Consider the following 26,794-nt stretch of genomic DNA (forward strand, 5'->3'; position numbering starts at 1 on the left):
ATTTGTGTGAAGAGTGTTTGGTAGTTGTGTACATAGAGTTCCTGGGTTTGTCTTGGCAAGTAGACTCCCAAGTATTTTATATTATCTACCGTTACTTTAAATGGAATTTCTCTATCTCTTGCTGCTGGACTTTGTTGGTCATGTATAGAAATGCTGATGATTTCTGTGGATTTATTTTATATCCTGCTACTTTGCTAAAGTTGTTAATTGTTTCAAGTAATTTTTGAGTTGATTCTCTAGGATTCTTTAAGTATACCATCATATCATCTGCAAAGAGTGATAATTTTGTTTTCTCCTTGCCTAGTAACTTACTAGATATCGGGGAGAGGGGCAGTGAAAGAGGGAAGCAACAAGGATGATGCCAAGATTGTGAGGCTGGGAGACCAGAAGGACCATGATGTCCTCAACAGAAACAGTCAAATTTGGAGAAAAGGCAGATTTGGCAGGGATGGGATGGGGCTGGATTGGGGGGCGGGGGGGGGGGGGAAGAAGAGAAAAGTCCATGTCTTCTTTATCAATGGGAAGAACAAAATTGTATATTATATCATTATATTTCATGCTGGACATGCTGGTTTTCAGTTACCAATGGCACAACCAGGAAGAGGTATCTAGCAGGCAACTGGAGATATTGGCTGACAGTTCAGGAGTTAGATCAGGATTGTATACACAGACTATGGGAGTCATCTTTGTAGAGGTGATTGCATTTGTAGAAGTGCATCAGACAACAAAAGGAGAGAGTTTAAAGAAAGAGGAGGATCAGGACCAGACCTTAGAAGTCACTAATATTTAGGAGGTAAAAGATAAATGATGAACCAATTAAGGAAGCTTTAAGGAACTGAGATGGAATAGACAAACAAATAAGAGGAGAATAAGGACTAAGTAGCACCATGTAGGTGAAGAGAGGAAGACAGGCAAAGAAAGACAGGCAACAGCGTTGAAAGCTGAGCAAAAGTGAGGAAGGGCAAGGACTGAGAAAAGGCCATTAACTTTTATAATTAAGAAACCAAAGAATGAGTGGAGGGAAAGCTGAGGCAATTCAACTCAGCAAGTATGGGGATATAAAGGTTAAAAGAGAACACAGTCCCTTCCTTCAAATCTTGGCTAAGCCATTTGCTATCTTTGTGATCTGGGGCAAGTCCTTTCTCTTCAATGGCCTTGGTTTAATTAACTATAAAATGAGGAACTTATACTAGGTGACCTCTAAGGTCCTTTCCAATTCTAAATCCTATGACTTACAATGGACCCTCTTTCTGGGGGAAATTTGCATTTTAAGAGGACTAAGTGCTAAAGCCAATACTTAATCCAATGAAAAAACTCTCTAATGGTAGAATTGAACTCACTTGGGTTGAATGGTAACTCTTTTTAGAGAAGATTTATCATCAAAAGGAACCTTAAGCACCCCTCTCTCTCCCTAGTTTGGAACAGCAAAAACAACACTTACCTGCTGACATAGCCATGGTGGTTCCAGCAACCATGCCCATTGCTACCCCATTGGTCCTGGGAGCAGCCACAGGTGCTGGGTAGATGGCTGATGGAATGCTGTTGGGCTGGACAACAGTGGTGTGGTGGATAACATGGGGTTGGGCGGCATACACAGGCTGTGTATAATAAGCTCCCTGAGGAAACAAAAATCAACATGCAACAAGTTTCTTTAGGTGTCAATCTTGAGAAAAACAGGAAGGGGGAGAGGAAAGGAAGCCTGACCAGACTCATATCTAGAATATAGCTGTAAAATATGAAAGCATGGTAGCATGGTGGACAAAGCACTAGAGGTAGGAAAACCAAAATTCAAATCCAATCTCAGACATTAGCTGCGTGATTCTGGCTTAAGTAATTTAATTTGTTTGCCTCAGTTTCCTCATCTGTAAAATAAGAATACTAATATCATCTGCCTTTTAGGACTGTGAGGATAAGATGAGATCATATTTGTAAAGCGCTTTGCAAACCTTAAGGTTGTTAAGGGCTAAAATTCTAGCTAGTCTGTCTAAAATATCTAATGAGTGGTCGCCAATCAATTACAAGCTTTAGCAAGAGTTAGACTTTTAAGCATTTATTAAGGAGAATAAGAATTTGGTAAAGAGAGAGAGAAAAAGGCCTAGATTCCTATCTATTAAAGGGAGAGCACATTTCTAGCTCCCTTCTCCGCCAGAGTCCAGAGGAAAGAGCGCGAGACTGAGCGCCAGTCTCTTCCTTCCTCCTCCCACTCACCCGTGTCACTTCCTCCCACCAAAGAAAAGACTCCTGGTCTTGCCCTCAAAGACCTTTGCTTCATGGGTGAAACTCTTCTACAGTAAGTCTCCAGCAGGTGGCGTCATTCCAATCGTTACAAGGTGTTCTATACATGCGACCTATAGTTATTGCTTTTGTTCATAAAACCTAAGTTCCAGTCCTGGCTCTGGAAATATCTTACTTTGTGACTTTGGGCAAGTCACTTTCCTTCTCTGACCCCAACCTCTATAAAGGAAGGAGCTGAACTAAGGCTCCCTTCTTACTCCAAGTCCTAAGGTCCCTTCTAGTTCTGACATTGAGTATTCTAATGTCCCTTTCAATTCTAATATTGTTAAAAGGTCTCTTTTACTTCTAACATTATATATTCAAGTATTCTATTTGCTAAGGTCCCTTCTACCCCTTACATTCTATGTTCTAAGATCCTTTTCAACTAATTTTCTGTAGTCTGAGGGCCCTTCCAGTTTTAACATTCTGTATGTGAGCTAACACTCAATGTTCCAAGGTCTCTCCCCCATCTTTGACATTCTGTTCTAAGATCTTTCTAGTATTCTATGATATCTCTCTTTCCTATTCTAAGATTCTGTCTTTCTCTGTCTCTGTATCTTTCTCACACACACACACACACACACACACACACACACACACACACTCTATGATCTGTGGCCTGTGGCTCTTCAAGGCACTGATCCGTGGTCGTTCGCGACTGGTGGAAGCCTACTACTGAAGACAGTGATCACCTCTTGCTTAAGGATTTACCTTTAAGAGGACAGACTAGGGAAAGTGACTCAACCTAAGGGAATAACACTCTAATAAAATTTAAAAGACTCAGTAGGGGAGATATTTCTGGGAAGAAATGGGTCTCCATGGACCACCTCACATCTCCTCCCACAAATATGGAACTGCCCATCTGGAGGGGAAAGTAGAACCTGGATCTCCCATACCTGGGCATACAGGTTCTGCTGAGGATAGGCACTTCGAATAGGGTACATAGCCGTTTGGTAAGGATTAGGTGATGGAGAGTAGGGAGGTGGTGCACTGTTACTCTGGGTGGGTGGGACCTTGTAGGGTGTTCCTGCTGTGTATCCTGTATGGGGACAAAAAAAAAAAAAGATTTCACATTAGTGAACATAATAGCATCCTACATCCTAACAGTAACCGAACCAAAACATGCAGACAAGCAGTTAAAGCCATGCTAGAAACAGAAAAGCAAAACGATATAAGGGGAAAAGTCCTGGATTAGAAGGCAAGAGACCTGCTTGTGCCACAAATTCACTCTATTATCTTATATGGTACAGTGCAAAAAGCACTAGCTTTAGAGTAAGAAGACCTGGGTTCAAATTCTGCCCATGACACTGCTTTTGTGACATCTTAGGCAAGTCATGATGTTCCTGGGACTCAGTTCCTTCATCTGTAAAATGAGGGGTGGGAGGGGATTGGATCAGATGACAGCTGAGGTCCTTTTCAGTTCTATGATATATATATATATAATGAGGATAAAAAACCCAGCTAAAGAGATCGAGCTTGGCTTAATGGTAAGAAACTCAGGACAATCCAGGCACAGGGCTTGGGGGTGATTGGTGGCATGTAACAGGTCTGGCCCTCAGATCATGGGGTCAGAATAAACCCACGTTATATAGAAAAGCACAGGAAAACATATGGACTGATGCCAAGTAAAATAAGCAGAGCCAGGTAAACAATATATGCAATGTAAATATGAGAACAATAATTTTTTTCAAACCTACAAAATTATAATAACCAAACATGACCCCAAAGATGAGATATGTAAAGGTATCTTTCCCCCCTTCTTTGCAGAGGCAGGCGACCATGGGCATGGAACGCTGCATATAATGTCAGACTTTTAAAATATGTTGCTTAATTTTGTTGAAGCTTTCCCTCTCTTTTAAAATTATTTTTAAAATTAAGGTATTGCCCTCTGTAAAGGGGATGAGAGAGGAATACAATGGGAAATGTAGGTGATACAAAACCAAAAGATATTGATAAAACATTTAAAAAAAAAGATTCAGGAAAACCTGAGAGTTGAAGTCCCTATCCCCCCCCCCCCAAAAAAAAACCAAAACCATTTAGGTTGTGTGACCACAGGCATGTCAATTCCTCAAGCATTCTAAGACTATTGAGTTTCAGAGTAGGTGCTGATTTGCACTGGTAAAGGGAGTTTCCTCATCAAGTTCCCTATATTAATGAAATCACTGATCCTGGCATACAAAAAACAAAACCCCCCACCAGCTTAGTCTTCCTCATGGGACTGGAAAATACCTTCCTTGTACACATTAAATGCTTAAAACATATTTGCTGAATGAATGAATAAGGATCAGATGAGAAAATATGATTGTGAAAGCACTTTAAAGGAATGTAATTATCGAGTAGTTCATCCAAACCAGACCTCTGGGTCATTAAGGGGAACTAAATATAAATGGACTGCTCTGTTCTATTATAGCTCAGAAATAAAATAGGGGGGTATAAAGAACCCTGGCCTGAGAGTCTGAAAATATGAGTTCAAGTCTCGGCTTTGTGACTAACTCCCTAAGTGACCTCAAGCAAACTCCTGCCCTTTTTCTGACCTCAGCCTCTCTACCAACATAATGAAAAATCTGGCACTAAATTATCTCTAGGATTCCTGCCAGTTCTGACAATCTCTAACATGCCTTTTCTTTTGGAAACAGCGCCCCCTTGTGTGAAGCATAAGGTGAGTTCTTTTGAGTTCTCTTAAAAGGGTTGATAAAGCCCAGATAGCAGGTGCTAGGTGTGAGATGGTTTTAAGCCTGGCCCTGCTAATTAGTAGTATAACTCCATATATGCTACTTCTGCTTTCTGGACCTCTGTTTCCTCCTTTGTAAAATGAGAAAGTCGGACTAGATAGGTCTATATGGTCCCTTCTAGTTCTGATAAGATTCTAGGATTCTAAAAGTGATCTACAGGAAGACAAATAGCTGTTTATGGAGGCAGGAAACCCAGAAATGGGTCACTTTCTATCACTTCATATTATTTCTGTTATTTCTCTTCCACTGCTCTCTCTCTCTTATGTCCCTCCTGTCCTCCTTCCTTTTTTCTCCCCCCCACTTTCCTCTTATTTCTCTTTTCATCTGTACCATCTGCCTTCTTTCTTCCTTTCATTTTCCTTGATTTCTCTTTGGATCTCTTTTGTTTTCTATTCTCTTTCTCCTGTTTTCTCCTTTTGTCTCTCTAGCCAGGATCTCTTCATGCTTAAATTCTTTGCCCTTGTTATGAAAAATTTTAAATTCCTTTTATTTAATTTTATTATGCCATTCTTCCTGAAACACTTGACTAACTGAAGCCTGTTTCCTGTTAATATTAACGTTACTTGGCTAAAACTTCACACACAGAATGATAGCATTAAGGAAAGACGTTTGACATTTATGAGATAAACCAATAGAAGAAGAAGAAGGGTTAGGGTTAGATTAGAATCAATGAAAAATTTTAAACCCTCCAAAAGTGACTTGTCTAACTCTATTTGTGGAAGAATTTCCCTGACATAATTACCTTTGTCACGTGTAATTCTCTTTTTCTTAGTTAGCCCATTGTGACATCTTTAAAATGTAGCCTTGTAGTTTTCTAAGTGTAGGATTTGGCAAACTTGGTGTTTAAATCTATAACTTAGTCTGCTTACTCATTTGTTCTAATGTCATTCATTTAATCTTAATTGTAGAAAACATGGAATAATGATTCCATATGCCCTTTACAGGCTAAAAAGTCATAAAGATTGCTATATGTTAAAAAATGATTGCTCTGTCTGATGTAATTTTTCTCTTTAAGTACCTGGCATGAACCCTAAATGGGATTCAGGTTTATTTTTCTGAATCCTGAACCTGTGTATAAGCATAATAAAACCTAGGTTTTTACCTCTCCAGGTAAAGGTTTTAACCTTTTGTGTTATAGTAGATTTATTTAGCAGTAGTTACCTATCACATAAATTCAGTGGGGAGATATTTCTCCTATAACATCCCCTTGTCCTATTTTGAGTCACACATTTTCAAACCCTAACCCTGTGTTACCCCCTACCACCTAATTCCTCCATACTGTTGCTGAACACTCTTGGAAAAAGGCAATTGCTGCTGTATGGCAAAAGTTTTATTTTTTCTGGCATTATTTTTCTCTATTATGCTCTCCATAGCAGCTAATTCAAACTATCTCCTTTCTCTTCAGATCTCCTACATCATCTCCTTTTCCTTTCCTTTCTTTCCTTTTCTATTGGCTCCTTTCCTGTTACCTAAAAATCACAAAGTTTGAACTAAATCCCATATCCTATAGGATGCCCATCCCAACTCCTCTTAATTCTAGTGCCTTTTCTCTCTCTTTTTTTTTTTTTTCAGTGAGGCAATTGGGGTTAAGTGACTTGCCCAGGGTCACCCAGCTAGTAAGTATTAAGTGTCTGAGGCCGGATTTGAACTCAGGTACTCCTGACTCCAGGGCCGGTGCTCTATCCACTGCGCCACCTAGCCGCCCCCCTTTTCTCTCTTAAAATCAAAATCAAATCAAATCAATAAACATTTAAAGTGCCAGACACTGTGAATGCATTGGGAATTCAAAGAGGCAAAAGAAATTTCCTGCCCTCAAGGAGCTTACAATCTAATGGGAGAAACAGCATGCAAACAAATAGCAAGCTATATACAGTATGAACAGGAAATAATTAACAGAGGGAAGGCATTACAATTAAAAGGGCCTGGGAAAGAAAGGCTTCCTGTAAAAAGATGGGATTTTAGTTGGGACTTGAAGCCAAGGAAGTCAATTCCTATTTATCTTGTATACGGTTTGTACATATTTGTTTGTTTGTTGTTTTCCCCCAGTAGATTATAAGCTCCTTGTGTGCAGAAACCATCTTTTACCTTTTTTTTTTTTTTTTTTTGTATCCTCAGTGCTTAGCACAGTGCCTGATACATGCCCAGGTCTGCCCCCATTTTTAAAAAAACCTTGACTTTAGGGGACAACTAGGTGGCACAAGGGGGCAGCTAGGTGGCACAGTGGATAAAGCACTGGCCCTGGATTCAGGAGGATCTGAGTTCAAATCTGGCCTCAGACACTTGACACTTACTAGCTGTGTGACCCTAGACAAGTCACTTAACCCTTAATGCCCTGCAAAAACAAACAACAACAACAAAAAGTATTTTCTCTCTGTCCCCTCTTCTTCCATCTCTATTACTTTCTCTTTGTCCTCCATTCTCCACCCCCCCCTTTATACTGAACCCTTCTCTCACTTTCCTTCTTTCTGGTTGTTTCTCTTTCCCTCCTACTTTCTCTCTCTTAAAGATCACAAGGATTTAACATCAAAGATCTGTATTCAAATCTTGTAGGCAACTCATTTAAACTCTATGGGCCTGTTTTTTCATTTGTAAAAGGGGAGAAAGATTTGAACTAAGGTTCCCTAGACTTGTGGACAGAATGTTGAACTTGGAGTCAGGAAGAGCAGGGTTCAAATCCTGACTCTAACACTACTTGCTAGCTATGTGACCATATGTAAGTCTAATAACCTTTCTGAAAATCAGTTTATTTATTTGAAAAATATGGATAATAGTGTCCATAGTATTTATTCATAGAGGTTACCCTGAGGCTCAAATGAGATGCATATACAAAGCATTTTCTAAATGTCACCTATTATTAGTAAGGTTCCTTCAATTCTAAATTTCAAGATCCTCTCCTCTGCTGCCCTCCTCATAGTCTCTCAAACTCTCTGGTATGAAAGTAGTAGTTGTTGTTGTTTGTCCTTTGTTCTTGAAGAGGACCATGACATGGGGGAGGTGATGTCAAGACTTGCAATGAATCGGATTTAAGTGAGGAAGAACTATGCAAAGTCACCAGTCTCTCACTCTCTCCTCTGGAGCCATTGGGGTCCAGTGGCAAGATATATATCAGGACAAGGCCCATGATACAGTTATGTGGCTCAGTGAGTGGCTAGAGAGATAGGTGTGGAGTCAGGAAGATTCATCTTTCTGAGTTCAAATCCAGCCTCATTTATTTAGCTGTGTGACCCTGGATAAGTCATTTTATCCTGTTTGCCTTGGTTTCCTCATTTGTAAAATTAGCTGGAGAAGGAAATGGTATAAACCACTCCAGTATCTTTGCCAAGAAAATCCGGGTCACTAAGAATCAGATATGACTGAAAAAAATGACTGAACAACAACAAAGTATAATCCTCTGTGAAAGACAGAAACTCTCTATGAGGCACAATCTCTATATGGCCATGAATAAGAAAGAATGACTGCGGGAAGTACCCACTCACTCCTACAAAGATGACTTCCAAAAGTGGATATCCAGCTCTGAACTCTTTTCCAAGCTCTACAACCCATTTCTCTAGCAACCTTGTTAACCTCTCTACTTATAGCTCCCTGAAATCTCAGCGCAGCCCAAGGTGAGTATTATGTTTTCCTTTCTCTCACCCAACTCTTCTGTTTCTAGCACCTACATTTACTATCTCTTAGTTTTTCAACCTTGGGATCGTCTTTAATTTTTCCTTGTCTTTCATTTCTTCTAACCACTTATGAACTCCTGTCAATTCCAACACCACAGTATGTCTCCAATCCACCCCTTGCTTTTGATTCCACCCTAGTCCAAACGTTCACTATGGCCACCTGGCTGTTTTTAATAGCTTCCTTTTGATCTCCCTGATTTTACACTTCCCCCTTTAATCCATTTTTCCTACTGCTGCCAGAATAATCTTTCTGACACATAGATTTGGTCATGTCAGTTCTCTCCCAAATACCCAGTGGCTTCCTAGTGCTTTGCAAATAAAAGCTCAAACTCCTTTGCCCCAGGGGTGAAGGACTTCTACATCTGATACTGTCCTACTTTTCCACCTGTGGCTCATATTAGCCCCAGTGCCCCAACCCTACACAGGGCATTGCTCCTGACTCTCCACCTTTCGTTCTCTACCATACTCCAGCTGCTTTCCTCACTTCTCACTCCGGAAGATCCCCCTGGCCCTGTGGTCCTTTCCTTTCATAGGCTGCCACCTGAACATCCACTTTAAGGAATGACCTCCAGGCCAATCATGTTCACTCCTTCACTCTTCTCCAGGGCCAGCTGAAGATAATCCAAACTTTTCTACCATCCCCCCTCATACTGTCCTCCTTTCCAGCTTTCTTTTCTTTTTTTGTTTTTAAAGTGAGGCAGTTGGGGTTAAGTGACTTGCCCAGGGTCACACAGCTAGTAAGTGTTAAGTGTCTGAGGCCGGATTTGAACTCAGGTCCTCCTGACTCCAGGGCTGGTGCTCTATCCACTGTGCCACCTAGCTGCCCCCTCCAGCTTTCTTTTTATCGATTGTTCTTCACCATTAGAATATAAGATCCTTGGGGGCAGCTAGGTGGCACAGTGGATAGAGCACCAGCCCTGGAGTCAGGAGTACCTGAGTTCAAATCTGGCCTCAGACACTTAACACTTAGTAGCTGTGTGATCCTGGGCAAGTCACTTAACCCCAATTGCCTCACTTAAAAAAAAAAAAAGAACATAAGATCCTTGAGCAGGTTCTGTTTTTCTTTTAACACCTCCCTAGGAGGTTGGAGGAGTCGAGTTCAAGTGTTGCCTCTGACATATACTGACACATGTGACCTTGAGAAAGTCACTTCATTTCTAATTACCAACAGCCAATTCTCTAAGACTACAACTTGTATGACAGGTTTTGCTCCTCTTTGGAGGAGAGAGTTTCCTTACCAGGGAGTTCCTTACACTGATGAAATCATAAGTCCATAACAAAAAAACTTCCCTTACCAAGTAAGATTACATATAATGGTTATCATCTATATATTTATATTTATATTTCTACCCGAGCTTAAGTTCCTTGAGAGTGTGGACCAAATGTTATCTAAACCAGGGCATCTCACAACCCCTTCTCATCCAAGATATTTTTACACAACTCCAAGAATCTAGGTCTATAAAATAGGTGTGTATATGTGTATACACACACACACACACACACACACACACACACACACACACACACACACACACACACACATATATATATATATATATATATATATATATATATATATATATATATATATATATATAAACCTTTTACTGCTACTAAATTTCTTGTGACCACCACACTGTTACACGACCCCATATGGGGTGGTGACCCACCATTTAAAGAGCTTTGATCTAAACTGTGTATAAGAGTGGAGATCTATGGAGGGGGCCATCAGGTAAGAACATTTCTCACTGGTGTGGCCAAGTCCCTTTAAGAGGAATGCCCAGGGTTCTTTATACCTCTTTTTTTGATTGATTCATGTACCCCAACTAAGTAAAGGCAGGACTACTCTTACATTTACATGTATGTCTCCCCTAGCTCCCAACAGTGTTCTGTGCAGAGCAGGTACTGAATAAAGCCAGCTTCCTGCCCCAGCAATGGAAACGGCCCTTTTGGTTACCTGTGATTTTAGTCTCTTGCTAAAAGGCATGCAAGATCAGAGACTCCCTTGGTCCAGGTGATGGAAGCAGATGGGGGAAAGAAAGCTATGCCAAAAAAGATTGACAAAGAGAAGCTTGGGTCTCCAGCTACTCCAAATAAGTGGGGAGATTTCTTTTACTTCTCCTTCTCCCTAGCAGCAGCTATTGTGGCTACGTGCATGACATGGGAGCAAGTGTTTAATTAGCCTGAGATTGTATCTTAAGTCCCTAAACATCTCTTATGCTTTGTTTTTCTCCCTCATTGCAATTTTGAGATCAATCTTCATAGCCTCCAAAGGTCAGGATTCAATGAGAGGTCTGGGTGCTGGCTGTCCAGTGGAAGGTGCTTCCTGCAGCTATACCCTACCTGGAAGAGAGTATGACCCTGTCAGAGCATGGACCATGCATACTGATGGCCAGAACAGATGTACCTCCAATGAGGGTTTGGGCAGTGAAGACTGAGGCAAAAATGCGATCGGTTCGGTGGTCCCACAACACGGCTCATGTTTTAGGTACTAACTTCTCATAAGTTTTATTTTTTTAACCTGTTTATGGACTCCTGTGAGTCCTTTGTCAGGTATTACTATTTCATGTTTTCAGTATTTGTTAATGTTCACTTAGTTATCTTTTATATTTTAAGTACTTCTTGCATGTTAGCACACTTCTGGTAACATGTGTGCCATGGCCTCTGTTAAAGGGACAAACCTGCAAGTGGTTTGAGCATGGCACCCACCAGAAGGACTAGGCTATGGGTTCACCACCACCATCTGTTACACCATGATGCTAAGAGTCTCTAACTGTAAGATTCCATCATTCTGTGATGTTCATATTATAGGACTTGGTGATTCAAAGATTCTGTTATTCTGTGGTTTTAAAGTTTTAACATCTTAACAGTCTAAGTTTTTATGTCTTCTCTTATGTTCTGAGAATCCCACCCAGAATAGACCCGGCCCCCTCCATAAGGAGGCCTGCAATACCCTTTCTGTGCAAGGACAAATATGTTAGGGGAAAAAAAGTGTAAGAATAACTCAAGGGAAAAATCAAAAGGCACCAAGTTATTGCAGATGAATTTTGTTTCCACATCTAAGAATAACCTTGTCTGATAATGTTCCTTTTTCTTCTTGTTCTGAAATGAGCAAGGCTCTGAACATAAATCAAAAGTTCTGCCATATAAAAGAACAACATCTGGGAATCTGAAAACAGCATCTGAATGTCAGGGGGAGGAGAGATCTTAGAGATCACCTATCCAAACGTTTCACTTTATAGAAGATGAAACTGAGTTCCAAAGAAAGGGAAGGGAATTGCTCAAGTCCACAAAGAAAACTAAACTGGGACCAGAATCTAAACCAAACATTCCTGACGCCCAATTCAATGCTCTTTAAAAATCTTAGTGGTGGAAGGTACCTCAGAGACCATCTATTACAAACCATACTTGACAAACAACTTCTGTGCAACCTACCTGTGATGAATGATAAGCAAATGCAGGTGATGGCTACAGACCTCCTTCTGTTATAAAGAGCATCAGGGTTAAAGTTTGTGTATCATTTTAAACAGGGACATATTGTTAAATGCTTGAAATCAAGAGTAAAGGAACCAGCAAAGAGAGAGAAAAGAAGGATGGTACTGTCCACCACTTCCAAATCTATCCCTCCAAACATACAAGACTAATCTTCCCAAAGTGTATCCTTCATGATCAAATTTCCCAACTTAACATCTTCCAATGATATCCCTCTGCCTCCAAGAACCCAGTCTATATTTACAGCCTTATCTCCTCTATAGAAGCTATCTACAGAGGCAGGTAGATGGCCCAGGGGATAAAGCACAGGCCCTGGATGCAGGAGGACCTGAGTTCAAATCCAGCCTCAGACACTTGACATTTACTAGCTGTGTGACCCTGGGCAAGTCACTTAACCCTGACTGCCCCGCAAAAAAAAAAAAAAAGAAGAAGAAGAAGCAGCAGCAGCAGCAGCAGAAGCTATCTACTATAGATAATTATATTTCCTCCTCCCACAACCTTTGCAGGTACCAATCCTGCCAGCCAGGATGCTCACTTCTCCTCTGATTCAAATCTTACTTCTCAATCTCCAGCTTGAATACCAGTTCCTTTATGAAGCTATTCAGGATCTCAATCTTTGCATTTCTTAAAGCAAGGTGGCCATGCATTTAGCACTTATTTATTAACTGTTTCTGGTTATATATTCTTGTCTATTTTGTATTCCTTAACTCAATATTATGTTCCTTGAAGTTAGAGATGTATCTTATACTTCCATAGTGCCTTGCCCCAAATACTACTCTCTAGGTGTCCATATTTGGCACCAAACTACTATTTTATTATTGGGGGTTTTTTTGTTTGTTTTTTTGTGGGGTTTTTTTGGTAAGGCAATTGGGGTTAAGTGACTTGTACAGGGTCACACAGCTAGTAAGTGTTGTGTCTGAGGCCAGATTTGAACTCAGGTCCTCCTGAATTCCAGGGCCGGTACTCTATCTACTATGCCACCTAGCTGCCCCTGATTATTGTTTTGCAGAAAAGGTAAGTGTGGCGTTGGTTTATGGAAATGATTTCTGCCCTATGGCCCACAATATTGGGGAAAACAAATAAAAGAATGTGGTTGAAGAAGGAGTTATCCTTAAAGGAAGGCTACCAATTCCTTGGAAGTAGATGTCACCTGCTTCTTAATTTATTGCTTTTCTTGACAAACCTCCAGTTCCTTTAACTGATCCTTGTCTAGCACAACTTTAAGGTCTTTTATCATTCTAGTTGCTGTGAAGAGGGCTGGCCAGGGAAGAGGACAGCAGGACTTCAATGTTCTGGACAATATCTCTCCATCAGTAGAACCACTCATGGTACAGTGGAAAATATGTCAGCTTGAGTAAGAGGGCGTGAATTAAAATCCTGGCTTTGATGCTCACTACCAAGGGAGTCTGGGTAAGTCACCAAACTTCCCTGGACTTCCATTTCTTTAATTGTAAAATGTGAGTGTTGGACCAGAAGGCCTCTGAGGGCCCTTCCAGCTGTACATCTATGATCCTAACATGGTATTAGTATTTTAGCTGCCATGTTTTTCATACTTTTATTTCATATAAATGAGGCCAGCAAGCCCCAGTGATCTTTTCAAAATGAAAATGACATTATGTGACTGTAGCTCCCCCATCTTGTACTGTAAAGTTGGGGTTTTTTTTAACCCATATGGGACTATTATTTAATCCATATTATGACTATTAAATTTCATCTTCTTAGATTCAGTGTAATATTCTAGCCTGTCAAGATCTTTTTGGTTCTTGACTCCATCATCCAATATGTTGGGTATCCCTTCTAGTTTTGTGTTTTCTGCAAATTTGATAAGTATCTAAGTCTTCAATTATCCAAATCATCAATCAAAATATTAAGCAGCATAGGGTCAAGCACAGCTCCCTAGAGGCCTCCACCAATGATTTTCTTTTGAAGTGACATCAAACCACTAATGATTAATCTTCGGTCCTTCAACCAGTTCCTCATTCACTTAACTATACTTATTGTCTAGTTGCAACCTCTCTGTTTTGTGCACAAGTCACCATGCTAAGTGCTGGGGATACAAACACAAAAAACAAAACAATCCTTACTCACAATGAACTTACATTCAAACAGGAGAACCAAGAAAATATATAAATATATGCAGGACAAATATGAAATGAATAAATACAAATATGTATCAAATAGCTAAATAAGGTCATTTGGCAGTATGGGCACTTCCAGTCGAGGGGATCAGAAAAGGCTTCGTGTAGAAGATGGTACTTCTAGATGAAGTGAGTTTTATCTTAAAGTAAGAAGAAGATTCTCCAAGGCAGAGTTGTGGGAAGAATGCATTCTAAATATGGGGCACAGCTAGAACAAAAGCGTGTAATCAGGAAATGGAGTTTCACATATGAGAAGGCCAGTTTGACTGGAATGAAGAGTACAGGAGGGGAAGTAATGTCCAATAAGGCTGGAAAGATAGGTCAGATCCAGGTTGTTAAGGGCCTTCAACAGAGAAGTTAATGTTTGATCCTAGAGGCAATAGGTATATAACGGGGTTGACTGAGTAGAAGAGTCATGTGATCAGATCTATGTTTAAAGAAAATGGCTTTGGCAGCAATATTTAGGATGAATTGTAGTGGTGAAAGTCTTATGTCAGGGAGACCAATTGGGGGTTATTGCAATGATTAAGGCAACAAGTAATTAGAACTTGGATCAATGAGATGTTGTTGAGGTAGAAATGGCAATTTGGCAACCTGCTGGATATCTGGGGTGAGGGAGAATGAGGAATGAAAGGTAATGCTGAGTTTACATGTAGATCTGGAAGGTTACTGGTACCTTTGATGGAAATAGAGAAGTTCAGAATGTAGGAAGACTGTAGGAAAGAGGGAAAATTGGAAGGAAAGAAAATTAGTTCAGTTTTGGAAATGTTGAGCTTGAGATATTTCCAGGACATCCAGTTTGAAATACCCAAGAAGCAACTGGTGATGCACGACTGAAGTTCAAGAGAGGGAATGGGGCTGGATATACATCTAGGCATCTATCTATTGATCAACTGATCAATAAATACATCAATCTATCAATTGATCAATGGATATATCATCTATCTTTTTAGCTCTGTCTATATTGTCTGTCTGTCCATCCATCCATCCATCTATGAATCACTGGCATAGAGATAATAGTTAAACCTGTGGGAGCTGTGTTTGAGAGAAAATGACTTAGTGGCACTGGTCAGGAAGACCTAGATTTGTATCCTGCCTCAGACACCTATTAGCTTCCAGGCTAAGGACGAGTCACTTAATTTCTCTTGAGTCACTATGTCTTCATCTATAAAATAGGAATAATAAAGGCATTTAGCTTGCAAGGTTGTTGTGAAGCTTAAATGTAATAATTTTATATAAAGTGCTTTATAAACCTTCAAGTGCGATATGCCAACTGTTATAATTCCATCCATCTCAACCTCTCCTTTCCCCAAACCATAGCTACTATCCTCACTGGCCACTTCTTAGAAAACTATGCCAACATTTTCTATTTGTTCTTGATGACTTACTTTTGCTTCCATCTTCTATACACTTTTTTAGAATCCAATAGGTCTTTAAGTCCCCTATACATACACACACATTAGTCTCTTTAGAAAACTCCCTCTACCCTTTTCTTATGATAGTTGTTAATGTGTCTTCAGAATTTAGTTTTGGAGAGCTTTCTACTCCATCCTGTGCAGATATCTCTAGAATGTTTGTCTATGGGATGCTCCCTTTTTCTGCCTCTGAAATCTGATCTTGAAAAATCCAGGGTTCATGTCCAACTTTGCCTGGTCTCTATCTCTAGCACAAATTCCAAAATGGGATAGTCATTTCCTTCAAGGTTCTCAGCGTTTTAACTTTAGCAGCCAGTTGGTGAGGACCTCATCTTGAGATTAAGAATAAGTTCCATATTTTGGGTGACACCTAAATTTGCCTTATTCTGATTCAAGTTATTTTTAATGCAATAAGTGCTGGTCAACCATAAAATTCAATTAAAACACTTAATAACTGAGTTTAAAACATAATACAAGAATAAAAAAGATATCTGTGATCACTGTCAGAAACCAAAGGGCCCAATAGGCAGGAGCACTCTGGAAAATATTTCAAACAACCTTCCCCACTTCCAGGAAAATCCTTTTATAATTCAAGGCACCAAGTGGGACTGAGCCTTGGGTCTGAGGGTGGAATATGGGCTATGGTCACAACAGCTGCAATAGCCCCAGAAGCCCATCCAAGCTCCCACTAGAATCCAGAACAGCAATTCCCTTCCCTTCCTGGAAGCGTGACATTTTCATTAAGACGAGCCAAGAAATCATTTGCTGCTCTGCTTTTAGCAGACTGTGCTCCAGAAAATGTCCAGATTAATTAGTTCAGCATGGCTCTGGGCCAGACTTTGATCTATTGGCCATACTCCTTATTTATTTCCTCTTTCTGTCTAGGTAGTTTGTGGTATACTAACAATGTCACTTCTGTTTGTGCCTCCATGGCTCTTCACCCAAATCCTCTCCACCATGTTTCTCCTTGTTTGGTTCCTGGATCCCAGGACAATATTTCTCACATTAACCCCTTTTTCTACTTAGAGCACAAGGACCCTCATTCAGGCCTGGATTCCTGAGCTAACTTAACTGGACTCCCTGGACCCTGCCTCTCCTTTTTCCAACGGGTCCTCCATACAGATGCCAAATGTATATTCCTAAAGCACAGGTCTGATCATATATCATATAGGCTGAAGAAGTTCTGATTGACTCTAGGATCAAACACAAAGTGATCTATGTCATGTTTAAGGTCCCTGACAATGTGGTTCCAGCCTGTCTTTTCAGAATAATTACATGTTACTTCCCTTACATTGTCTACATTCTAGCCAAAGCGACCTTATGTACACATGCTTCTTTGTACACTATAGTCCATCTCTTGCTCCAATCAATTAATCAATAAGCATTGGGCTAAGCTATGGGAACACAAAAAGAGAGTCCTTAACCTCAAAATCTAATGGAGAAGCAACAAACAAATATGTACAAACAACTTATATAGCAGATAAATTGGAAATAATTAGGAAAGTGAAGACACTAAAATTATGAGGGATTGGAATAGGATTCCTGTAGAAGACAAGTTTAGCTGTGACTTAAAGAAGGCCAGGGAGGCCATTAGGCAGAGATAAGGAGGGAGAACATTCCAGGCATGGGGACAGCCAGAGAAAACATCCAGAACCAGGAGATGGAATATCTTATTTGTTAAAAGGCAAGGAGGGGGGCAGCTAGGTGGTACAGTAGATAAAGCACCAGCCCTGGATTCAGTTCAAATCTGGCCTCAGATACTTGACACTTACTAGTTGTGTGATCCTGGGCAAGTCACTTAACCCACATCGCCCCCCCCCCCCCCAAAAAAAAGGGCAAGGAGGCCAGTGCCACTGAACCAAAGAGTATGTGGGGAGCAGGATACAAGACAACTGGAAAAGGAGGAGAGGGCCAGGTTATGAGCCAAACAAAGCCTTTTATATTTGATCCTGGAGGAACTAGGGAACCACTGTGGTTTACTGAATGACATGTTCAGATCTGTGTTTTAGGAAAATCATTTTGGTGAGTGAATGGAGGATAGACTGGAGTAAGGAGAGACTTGAGGCAGGCAGGCCCACCAGCAGGCTATTGCAATAGTCCAAACATGAATAGTTGAGGGCCTGCACCGGAGTAGTGATAGTGTCAGAGGAGAGAAGGGGGCATATTTGAGAGATGTGGCAAAGGTCAAATGGACAGGCCTTGGCAATAGATTGGATATGACAGAGTAGTGAGGAGTCCAGGCTGACAACCAGGTTTTAAGCCTGAGCGATTGGGGGGATAGTGTTGCCCTCTATAATAAGAAAGGATCTGAGCTTTTTGAACAAAAACTCATTATTTGACAAAAACTGCTGGGAAAACTGGGAAACAGTATGGTAGAAACTAGGTATAGACCAACATCTCACACTATATATAAAATAAGGTGAAAATGGTTACATGATTTACACATAAAGGATGATACCATAAGCAAATTAAGAGAGTATGGAATTGTTTATCTGTCAGATTTATAGGCAGAGAAAGAATTTAGGAACAAAGAAGATATAGAGAACAAAACAAAATGTAAAATAGATTTTGATTATATAAAATTAAAAAGCTTTTACACAAATAAAACTAATGTAACCAAGATTATAAGGGAAGCAGAAACCTGGGAAAGAATTTTTGAAACAAATATCTCTGATAAAGGCCTCATTTCTCAAATATATAGAGAACTGAGTCAAATTTATAAAAATACAAGTCATTCCCCAATTGATAAAAGATCAAAGGAACAAACAGGCAGTTTTCAGACACAGAAATCAAAGCTATCTATAATCATAAGAAAAAATGCTCTAAATCACTATTGATCAGAGAAAAGCAAATTAAAACAACTCTGAGGTACCACCTCGCACCTATCAGAGTGGCAAATATAACAAAAATGGAAAATACTGGATGTTAGAAGGGATGTGGGAAAGCTGGGACACTAATCCACTGTTGGTGGAGTTGTGAAAAGATCCAATCATTCTGGAGATCTTTGATCCAGCAATTCCATGCTAAGTTTATATCCCAGATTTGAGAATCACCAGCACAGAGATTGTAATTAAATCCATAGGAGCTGCTGATCACCAAGTGAAATAGTGTAGAAGGAGAAGAGGGCTCAGGATAGGTCCCTGTGGGACACTTATGGTGAGAGGGCATGATCTGGAGGAGGATCCAGCAAAGGAAATTGAGAAGGAGAAGTCTGATAGGTAGGAGGAAAACCAGGAGGGAGCAGTATCCCAAAAACCTAGAGTACAGTGAGAGAGAGAGAGAGAGAGAGAGAGAGAGAGAGAGAGAGAGAGAGAGAGAGAGAGAGAGAGAGAACAAGAACAGTATTAAAGGTTGTTGGGAACTTATGTGTATTTTTTTCTCTGCCACTACTTCCCTCCCTTTGTTCTAGATCTGCCCACCGTAGGATAAGTTTCCTCCTTCTGCCCCAATATAGTCCTTCATGTATTAGGAAAAAAAAATTATTCCTCACCCCATCTCCCTCATTCTTTTCTTCCTTAGGCTGAACATCTCTCTCAATTATAATTCTACTTTCTACACTTTCCTCTATAATGGCTGCAATGTAAACAATTCTCTCCTTCTTCCACTTTAAAGTCCCTTGGATTCTATTAGTAAGATTCAGGCAAATATATTCTGACTAGCCCTGGCTGGCTGCATGTTGTGCCTGGTCTTTCCTACCTCTTGAGTCTTTTGAGTTTGCAACCTTGGGATTATCCTCAACTCTCATTTATTCCACATATCCAATTAGTTACCAAATCTTGCCATTTCTGCTTCCACAATGTCTCTCACATCTGACCCCTTCTCTCCACTCACACAGCTACCATCATAGTTGAGGATCTCATGAACTCTTTCCTAGATTTTTGCAATAGCTTCCTAATTGGTCTTACTGTCTCAAGTCTCTCCCTCCTCCAGTCCACAGGCTGTATGAGGTGTTTATGGAGGACTAAAACCTCTGATATGAGGGCTTGCTGAGCCCTTTTCAAGGCTGCTCATCCACCTTTGGTGTTCACCTTCACCCAACTCTCACCCTGTGGGTCCAAGAAGCTGTAATAATGTAGCAGCCACATCCAGATCAAACCATCTCAGCAGATGGGCTAAACCAGGTTAAGGGGAACTGACAGGCCTCAAATCCCACAGTGAGTTAGGGAGATGTCCACCCCCAAACATAGGAAGACATCCCCCAGCAGAATGAGCAGATGAGAACAATTTGTTCTACCAGCCCTGAAGATGGCTGAAGCAGGCATTGTGAAGCACTTAGAGCTTGGTCAGAAATCGAAGGTGCCAAGGTCATACACTGCATACAGGCCCACCGATTTTTGTCGTGCCACTGGACTTGGATGACTCTAGAAGAGAGAATGATGCTCAATCTGTGTAACTCTGACTCACCTAAATCCAATTCATGCACAAGTCAACACATCATCCATCGATGGACAACTCCAGTCCATCCTGTAAAATGCTGCCAGAGTAATTTACCTTAAACACAGATCTGACTATGTCACTCCCCGACTCAATAAACTCTAGCGGATTCCTATTGACACTAGAATCAAATAGAAACTCCTCCAGTTTTTAAAGTTTTTAAAGCCAGTCATATACTGGATCCGATCTATCATGCTTTACATTAATCCCCTTCCTCCCAAACTGATCTTCTTTCTGGTCCTCACACATAACTCTATCTTCCATCTCTGTGCCTTTGCACTGTACATATCACAGAGATGGAACATCCCCTTTCTCACTCACCACCTTGGCTTAGTCCCTCTAGTTCTTTAAAACCCAGCTCAAGCACTATCTTCCACACGATCCCATATATCACCACCTCCAAGTTCCCTCCCTCTTAAATTACCTTGCATTTAATTACTTTTTATTTATTCTCCATATACCTGTGTGTACTTGTTGTTTCCCTCATTAGAATGCAACCCCTTGATGGTAGGGATTCTATCTGTATCCCCAGTGCCTAGCACAGGGTAAGAAAGGCAGATTTGAGAACCATCAGCATGGAGATTGTAATTAAATCCATGGGAGCTGCTGATCATCAAGTGAAATAGTATAGAGGGAACCAGTAGGAACCTAATAAAGATCTGACTGATTTAAGAGATTAAATTAGCACAAAAACAATATATAGTAGCAGTAACTTGTCATTTTAGCGATATCCTTCCTCTATAAAATGTTCATCACCCACTTCTTTTAAAAGAAGGGACTTACGGGGGAGGCAGCTAGGGGACGCAGTGGATAAAGCACTGGCCCTGGATTCAGGAGGACCTGAGTTCAAATCCAACCTCAGACGCTTAACACGTACTAGCTGTGGGACCCTGGGCAAGTCACTTAACCCTCATTGCCCCGAAAAAAAGGGGGGGGATTTATGGTGTGCTCTCAGCACAGGGTTTTGTTTTTGGGGTTTTTTTTCCTATTTCTTATCCTCACTCAGCTGCTCCCTGTGATCCATCCTCCTTGGCTTGGTAGGTTTCCGTATTTTTTTAAACTTAATGCAATAACAAGTGTGGTAAAACCTGCCTGGCCAACAATGTACCTTGAGAAGACTTATAAATAACCAGCTTCAAACAATGAAGGAAAAAAACCTTTATGAGTCTTCTTATGCTCATTACATAGCTTCAAACAATTCTCATAACCTTCTAAAAATTACCAAAAAAAATTGGTTTTCAGCATTAAAGAGAAAACCTCTTTAAACCATAAATTAAATAAGTAGCCTTCTGTGAAAATTCTGTCCCTGACTCAACTTAATGAAGAAAAACCCCTATATTTTAGAAAATTATAATGCACACATAGTTGTTCAGGAAACAAAAGTCTAAAGAAAATATATGAAGATGCTATTAATTTCATAGGAAAAATGATTCCTTGCCTGCAAGGCAAATTTGATACTGTGAAAAAATACCATTTTAATCTCTTTAGACATTTTTCTTAAATCACAATTGCTTTTTGCCTGTCTTGAAAACACTTCCCCCCCCAAAAACATGTACTAATTACTTCTAAAAGAAACCAAGCCAGTCCAATTTGAAAATTATTTTGAGTAGTTTGATTTCAGTCATTATTTCATCGAGAATTCAGAGGTGAGGCCCAAAGCATCAAGAAAGTCTTTTCTACTCTGATGCATTCTAGACAATGGAAATCACTGGTCTTGTCAATATATCCTGCATATCAAAGTATACTGAAGCACATTCAACATCATATAAAACAGAAGTACTACAAATCTGTTGTTCTGAAACACTGTCTACAAGGTAAAGGTTATCTGTATTTTTAGTGACCTGTGTAACCATTCATTCAAATTCATATTCAGCCTCTTACACTAACTGAATGACCTTTATGAAAAATGCTGGAATATCATTCCCCTTGACCCCCAGGGATGGAGATGACAATCCTTCAAGTTCAAAGCATCCTGGTGCTTTAAATTAAAACAAATTCTAACAATAGATTTTGCTTTTTAGTTGACAAGAACAGCTTCTGCCAAACCTTCAAAGCACATTCTTTTTGCTGGTCCCCTTCATGTTTAGGAACATTCACAGCAAAGCTCATTTTTGCCTTCAAAGTTTCTCCACATTTTTTTCCTCTCCAATACAACCTCTTATTGATGAAAAAAGGGCATATTAAGGCTCTTCAGTGTTAAAGCCATCGCTGTTAAAATAAAATAATCTTCTGTTTCTGGAGGAAGCCATTTGGAAATAAAATGTGGGTCTTATATTCAAAATTCAGCTTGCCTCCAATTACCTAAATTGGAGCAGTAAAATAATCGCTATGATCCTGAAAATCGTCCTCATCTCCAGGTTGCTGAGGTGAGCTTGAACAGAAGCATTTAGGCGGCATCAAGTACAGTCCAGACTGTGCTCAGAAAGGGGGCAGACTGATGACAACCCAGACTAAAACGGGTGTCACCTACCAAGGCTTGGAGGCACTGGGGCAGCTGCTGAATTCTGGGAGGCTTCTCCTATGTCCTCCCATGTCTCCCTTCTGTATATTGTGGCTAATCTGCTACCATTCTATCTGACATGCTTCTCTTGAACACTTATCTTGTCAATGATGTCATGAGTTCCATCCCACTAAAGGAAAAACCTATGAGGTCATATTTGGATAAAATGGTAAATCCACTTGATTCATCAGTTTGAAAACCAATGTATGACTGTCTAAAAGCAGACATTTTCCCCCGTTATTCCCTCCTGTGAAATACCAGACACTTCTTCCACAGAATCTTCTCTCTGCGCAATGCTCAAAGTCCTCACTACAGTGTCTGAGTGAACTGTTAGAGCTAAGCATTGTCTATTTAAAGCCTTCAACAGATCAGCAAGTTTCTTCCATCCTCAGGAAATAGTCTATTCTTAATAAGAGTTGACACTGATGAGCTAATGTACCAAATACATTGAATGTGTTTCTGTAAAGTTGCAAGTAACTACATTTTAAAATATTAAATCCCTTATGTAGTTTGCTATTTAAAAGAGTTCTATGATAAATTTAAAATCACAGAATCTTAGGATCATACATTCTCCAAGCCAGAAGGTACCTCAGATATCAAGTCCAATCGATTAACTCCTTCTATTACAACGTCAATAGCTTTCTAGAGGTTAACTGGCATATGAGGATAGGAGACCAAAAAGCTCAGAATAAGGGAAACTTTCTAACAAACCATCCCTCCTGGATTCAATATCTTACTTTGAGACTAAACGAGTCCCACCATCATTGGAAGTCGTTAAGCAGAAGCTGGATGATCACCTTTCATGGATGTTATAGAGACTGGACTAGATAATCTCGGAGGTACTCTCCCCAAACCCTCATTAGTGCGGCCAGGCTGGGTGCCCTGAGGACAGCCATTTCTCCCCTCAAGGTTCTAGGGGCTAATGTTGAGGAGATGGGAAGGGGGGCATTTCTTTAATACCTTTTGCTCACAAACTCTCACCACTGGGCTTCCTCCATTGATTATCAGTTGATATGAATGAATAAGCCAGACTTAACTGGCATTTGGTTATTGGCAGGGAGCAGGGGGTGGCAGGGAAGGATTTCCTCAAGTGTTTTTATCTCAGGGGCTTGGCTGGAACTGCATCATGCAAGGCAGAATTTCTACTGAAAGGCCCAGGTTCCAAGCTGGCTCACTCTTTTATATAAATGCTCTATGAAGCATGACTAAGGTTCTTCAGCCAATCCTGACACACAAATAACACACAAAGTCATTTCATCCCATGGCTTCCACTTCCACACTGGTTAAGGACTTTTCACATCTAGTTTAACACTTTTGGGTTGCTTCCAAAGAGGTGTTCTCACATTTAAGTGAGGTGGGAGATTAAGCATACCTCACCTTAGAATAAACACCTTATGATGTGTTTTGTGAGATATATGTGTATATATACACACATATACATGTTTCAGTTGTGTCTGACTCTTTGTGACCCTATTTGGAATTTTCTTGGCAAAGATACTGAAGTAGTTTGCCATTTCCTTCTCTAGGCCATTTTATAGTTGATGAAACTGAGGCAAACAGGGTTAAGTGACTTGCCCAGGGTCACATGGCTAAGTGTTTGAGGCCAGATTTGAATTCAGAAAGATGAGTCCTCCTAACTTCAGTCCTAACACTCTATCCACTGCACCACCTAGCTGCCATATGTGTGTGCATACACACAAATACCTTATAATAGAAACACCTTATAATAAAATAAGGATATTGGACTAGATAATATCTGGGGGTCACCAGCTCTCACAATCTAGATTATAAAGATATTTTTCTTCTCTGATAGTCTGTGTTCTAGAATCCTTTCCAGCCCTGACACTATCTGTTCTAAAGGCCTATCCAGATCTGGCATATTTCTGACCTGAAATATACCTCCCATTCATTCACTCTACAAGCATATATCAGGGACTGTGCTAAGTGCTTGAGACAGAACAGCAACAATTAAACCTCTACTGGCCTCAAAGCACTGACTTTTCCCACAGTACTGACTTCTCAGCACTGACTCTAATTCTACCCTCTCTGGACACATATGATGAGTCTGTTCCCTTTGCTCTAATAGACTTCTTTTTATCTTCTTTGAGGGTTAAGTGACTTGCCCAGGGTCACACAGCTAGTAAGTGTCAAGTGTCTGAGGTTGAATTTGAACTCAAGTCCTCCTGGATCCAGGGCCAGTGTTTTATCCACTGTGCCACCTAGCTGCTCCCTCCAATAGACTTCTGATATTTGAAGGCAGTAATTATTATCACACTGAATTTTCTCTTCTTCAAGCTAAATATCTTCACTTCCTTCAACCCTTGGGTAAGTAGCATTTGTTTGGTCAGGTAACTGGGAAAAGATGAGTTTGGGAGAAAGCGTAGGATAGCATTTGTCTTATCTCACTTGGTTAGGAGATACTTTTTTAAAAAGTTGAATTTTATTTTGTTTTCAAATGAAGATCTACCTTCTCTCTCTCCTGCCTCTTCCCCCATCCCCCTCATCGAAAAAAGGAAGAAAAACAAAATCTTCAGGGATGCCTTTTAACTGAATTTTCTGCTTAAAGTCCAACTCTTTAAGGACAAAATAATTTTTTGCAATGAACCTTTTTGACGGGTTGAGTTGCTCAAGGGCATATAGCTAGTGGCAAAGTCAGTACTAAAAAGCACTTTAAAACTACCTCAAAGGGCTGCTGCTGTCAGGAGACCCACCAGCTCTGCTACTTAGTAGCTATGTAACAATGGGCAAATTGTCCCCACTCTGAGCCTTAGTTTCCTAATTTGAAAAATGAATACAATCATCTCTGCACTCTATCCCTTGGAAAGTCAGACACAGCACTTTGGAAATTGTAGAGTGATGTAAAAAGGCGAGCTGTTATTACTCCTAGTAGTAATGACCAAAGAATTCTAGTACCTTGACTAGCCTCACTTTTTCTACAAAGCCAATAAGCACCCCCTCCCCACACTCACACAATGTACCTGTGTTATAAAGCCACATTCTCAAATAGCAGGTGTGCTTATAGCAAATCTGATTACGTGTTAGTGTCTTCCATGACAAAGATGCTGAAAGACAGCTTGTCAGAGAAGATACTGCTGGATTGTGACTATGAGTCAATTAGAAATAACATCACCACTCAAGTTTACAGAACTCTCTAGGTTATAAAGCACTCTCTCTTCTACGTACTCATTTGGTTCTTAGAACAGCATTGTCATAGAAGCTGTGCAGGGATTATCTCCATTTTCACTAATAGGAAAACTAGAGTTGAGAGAAGAAAGGGCTTTGCCAAAAGTCAGATGAGGACTACATCCCAAGTCTTCTGGTTCCAAGCCCAGAGCTCTATTATAGTATGCTGCCTTTATCCATACCAACATTTATAACATGTCTTGGGAAAACTGTCTTCTAGTGCCTCATCATGGTGGGATGATGACCCTGGTTTTTCAAAGACCAGACCAGCAGGGAAAATGCTTTGTCATATGCTACCAAACCAGGAAGGCTTTGAGGATGGGCCCAGGGATGAACCATCATTAAAGGATTAATTTTGCTATGCTCAGAGGGGATCATCACTAGAGAGATGGATACAAGATAATTTTTTCTTTCTTTGTGGTGTGTGTATGTGTGTGTGTGTGTGTGTGTGTGTGTGTAGAGGCAACAACTCATCAAGCCACTAACTGAGCTATGGAGTGTCTTCTTTCTTTTTCACTCATGGGAGGGAGGATCCACTTGGGTGAGATCACAGATCTTTGAAGTACTGACATATCTGTAAATTATATTAGCATGTGGTGTGAACAAATGACCAAAGCCATGGGAGTAGGAGGTGGTGGAAAGGGAAGGACTTATGCTGGGCCTTTCCCACTCTCCATAACCTTAAAGAGGAAATATAGTAGAGTGAAAAAAACACTAGATTTGTGGTCAGAAATCCTAATTCTCACTAGCTGCATGGCCCACAGCAAATCACAATCTCTCTGGGCCACAGTTTCTGTCTCTGTAAAACCAGAGGGTTGGATTAGATGATTTCTAAGGTTCTTCCAGCTCTAACATTCTATAGTCAGATATAAAATAAATAATCTTCTTAGAATCCACCAATGGACAAGGAAGAATTAGTCTGCTGATAGGGGAGAGGAGCTTCACAGGCAGTCCCAGGGCT

General features: G+C 40.4%; 1 protein-coding gene across 2 annotated transcripts in view; it reads right to left on the bottom strand.

The window, feature by feature from the left end:
• The window catches only part of FAM168A (family with sequence similarity 168 member A), a 213,685-nt gene that overhangs the window by 13,548 nt on the left and 173,343 nt on the right, over positions 1 to 26,794 (bottom strand). For both annotated transcript variants that reach the window (XM_043998224.1, XM_043998223.1), the window contains 2 exons: positions 3,171 to 3,313; positions 1,442 to 1,616 (listed from right to left, as the gene is read on the bottom strand). In XM_043998224.1, coding sequence (XP_043854159.1) covers positions 1,442 to 1,616; positions 3,171 to 3,313 — 318 coding nt within the window. The remainder of the gene's footprint in view (positions 1 to 1,441; positions 1,617 to 3,170; positions 3,314 to 26,794) is intronic.

Source organism: Dromiciops gliroides, chromosome 3 (genome assembly GCF_019393635.1).
Source record: "Dromiciops gliroides isolate mDroGli1 chromosome 3, mDroGli1.pri, whole genome shotgun sequence".
Lineage (NCBI taxonomy): Eukaryota > Metazoa > Chordata > Mammalia > Microbiotheria > Microbiotheriidae > Dromiciops > Dromiciops gliroides.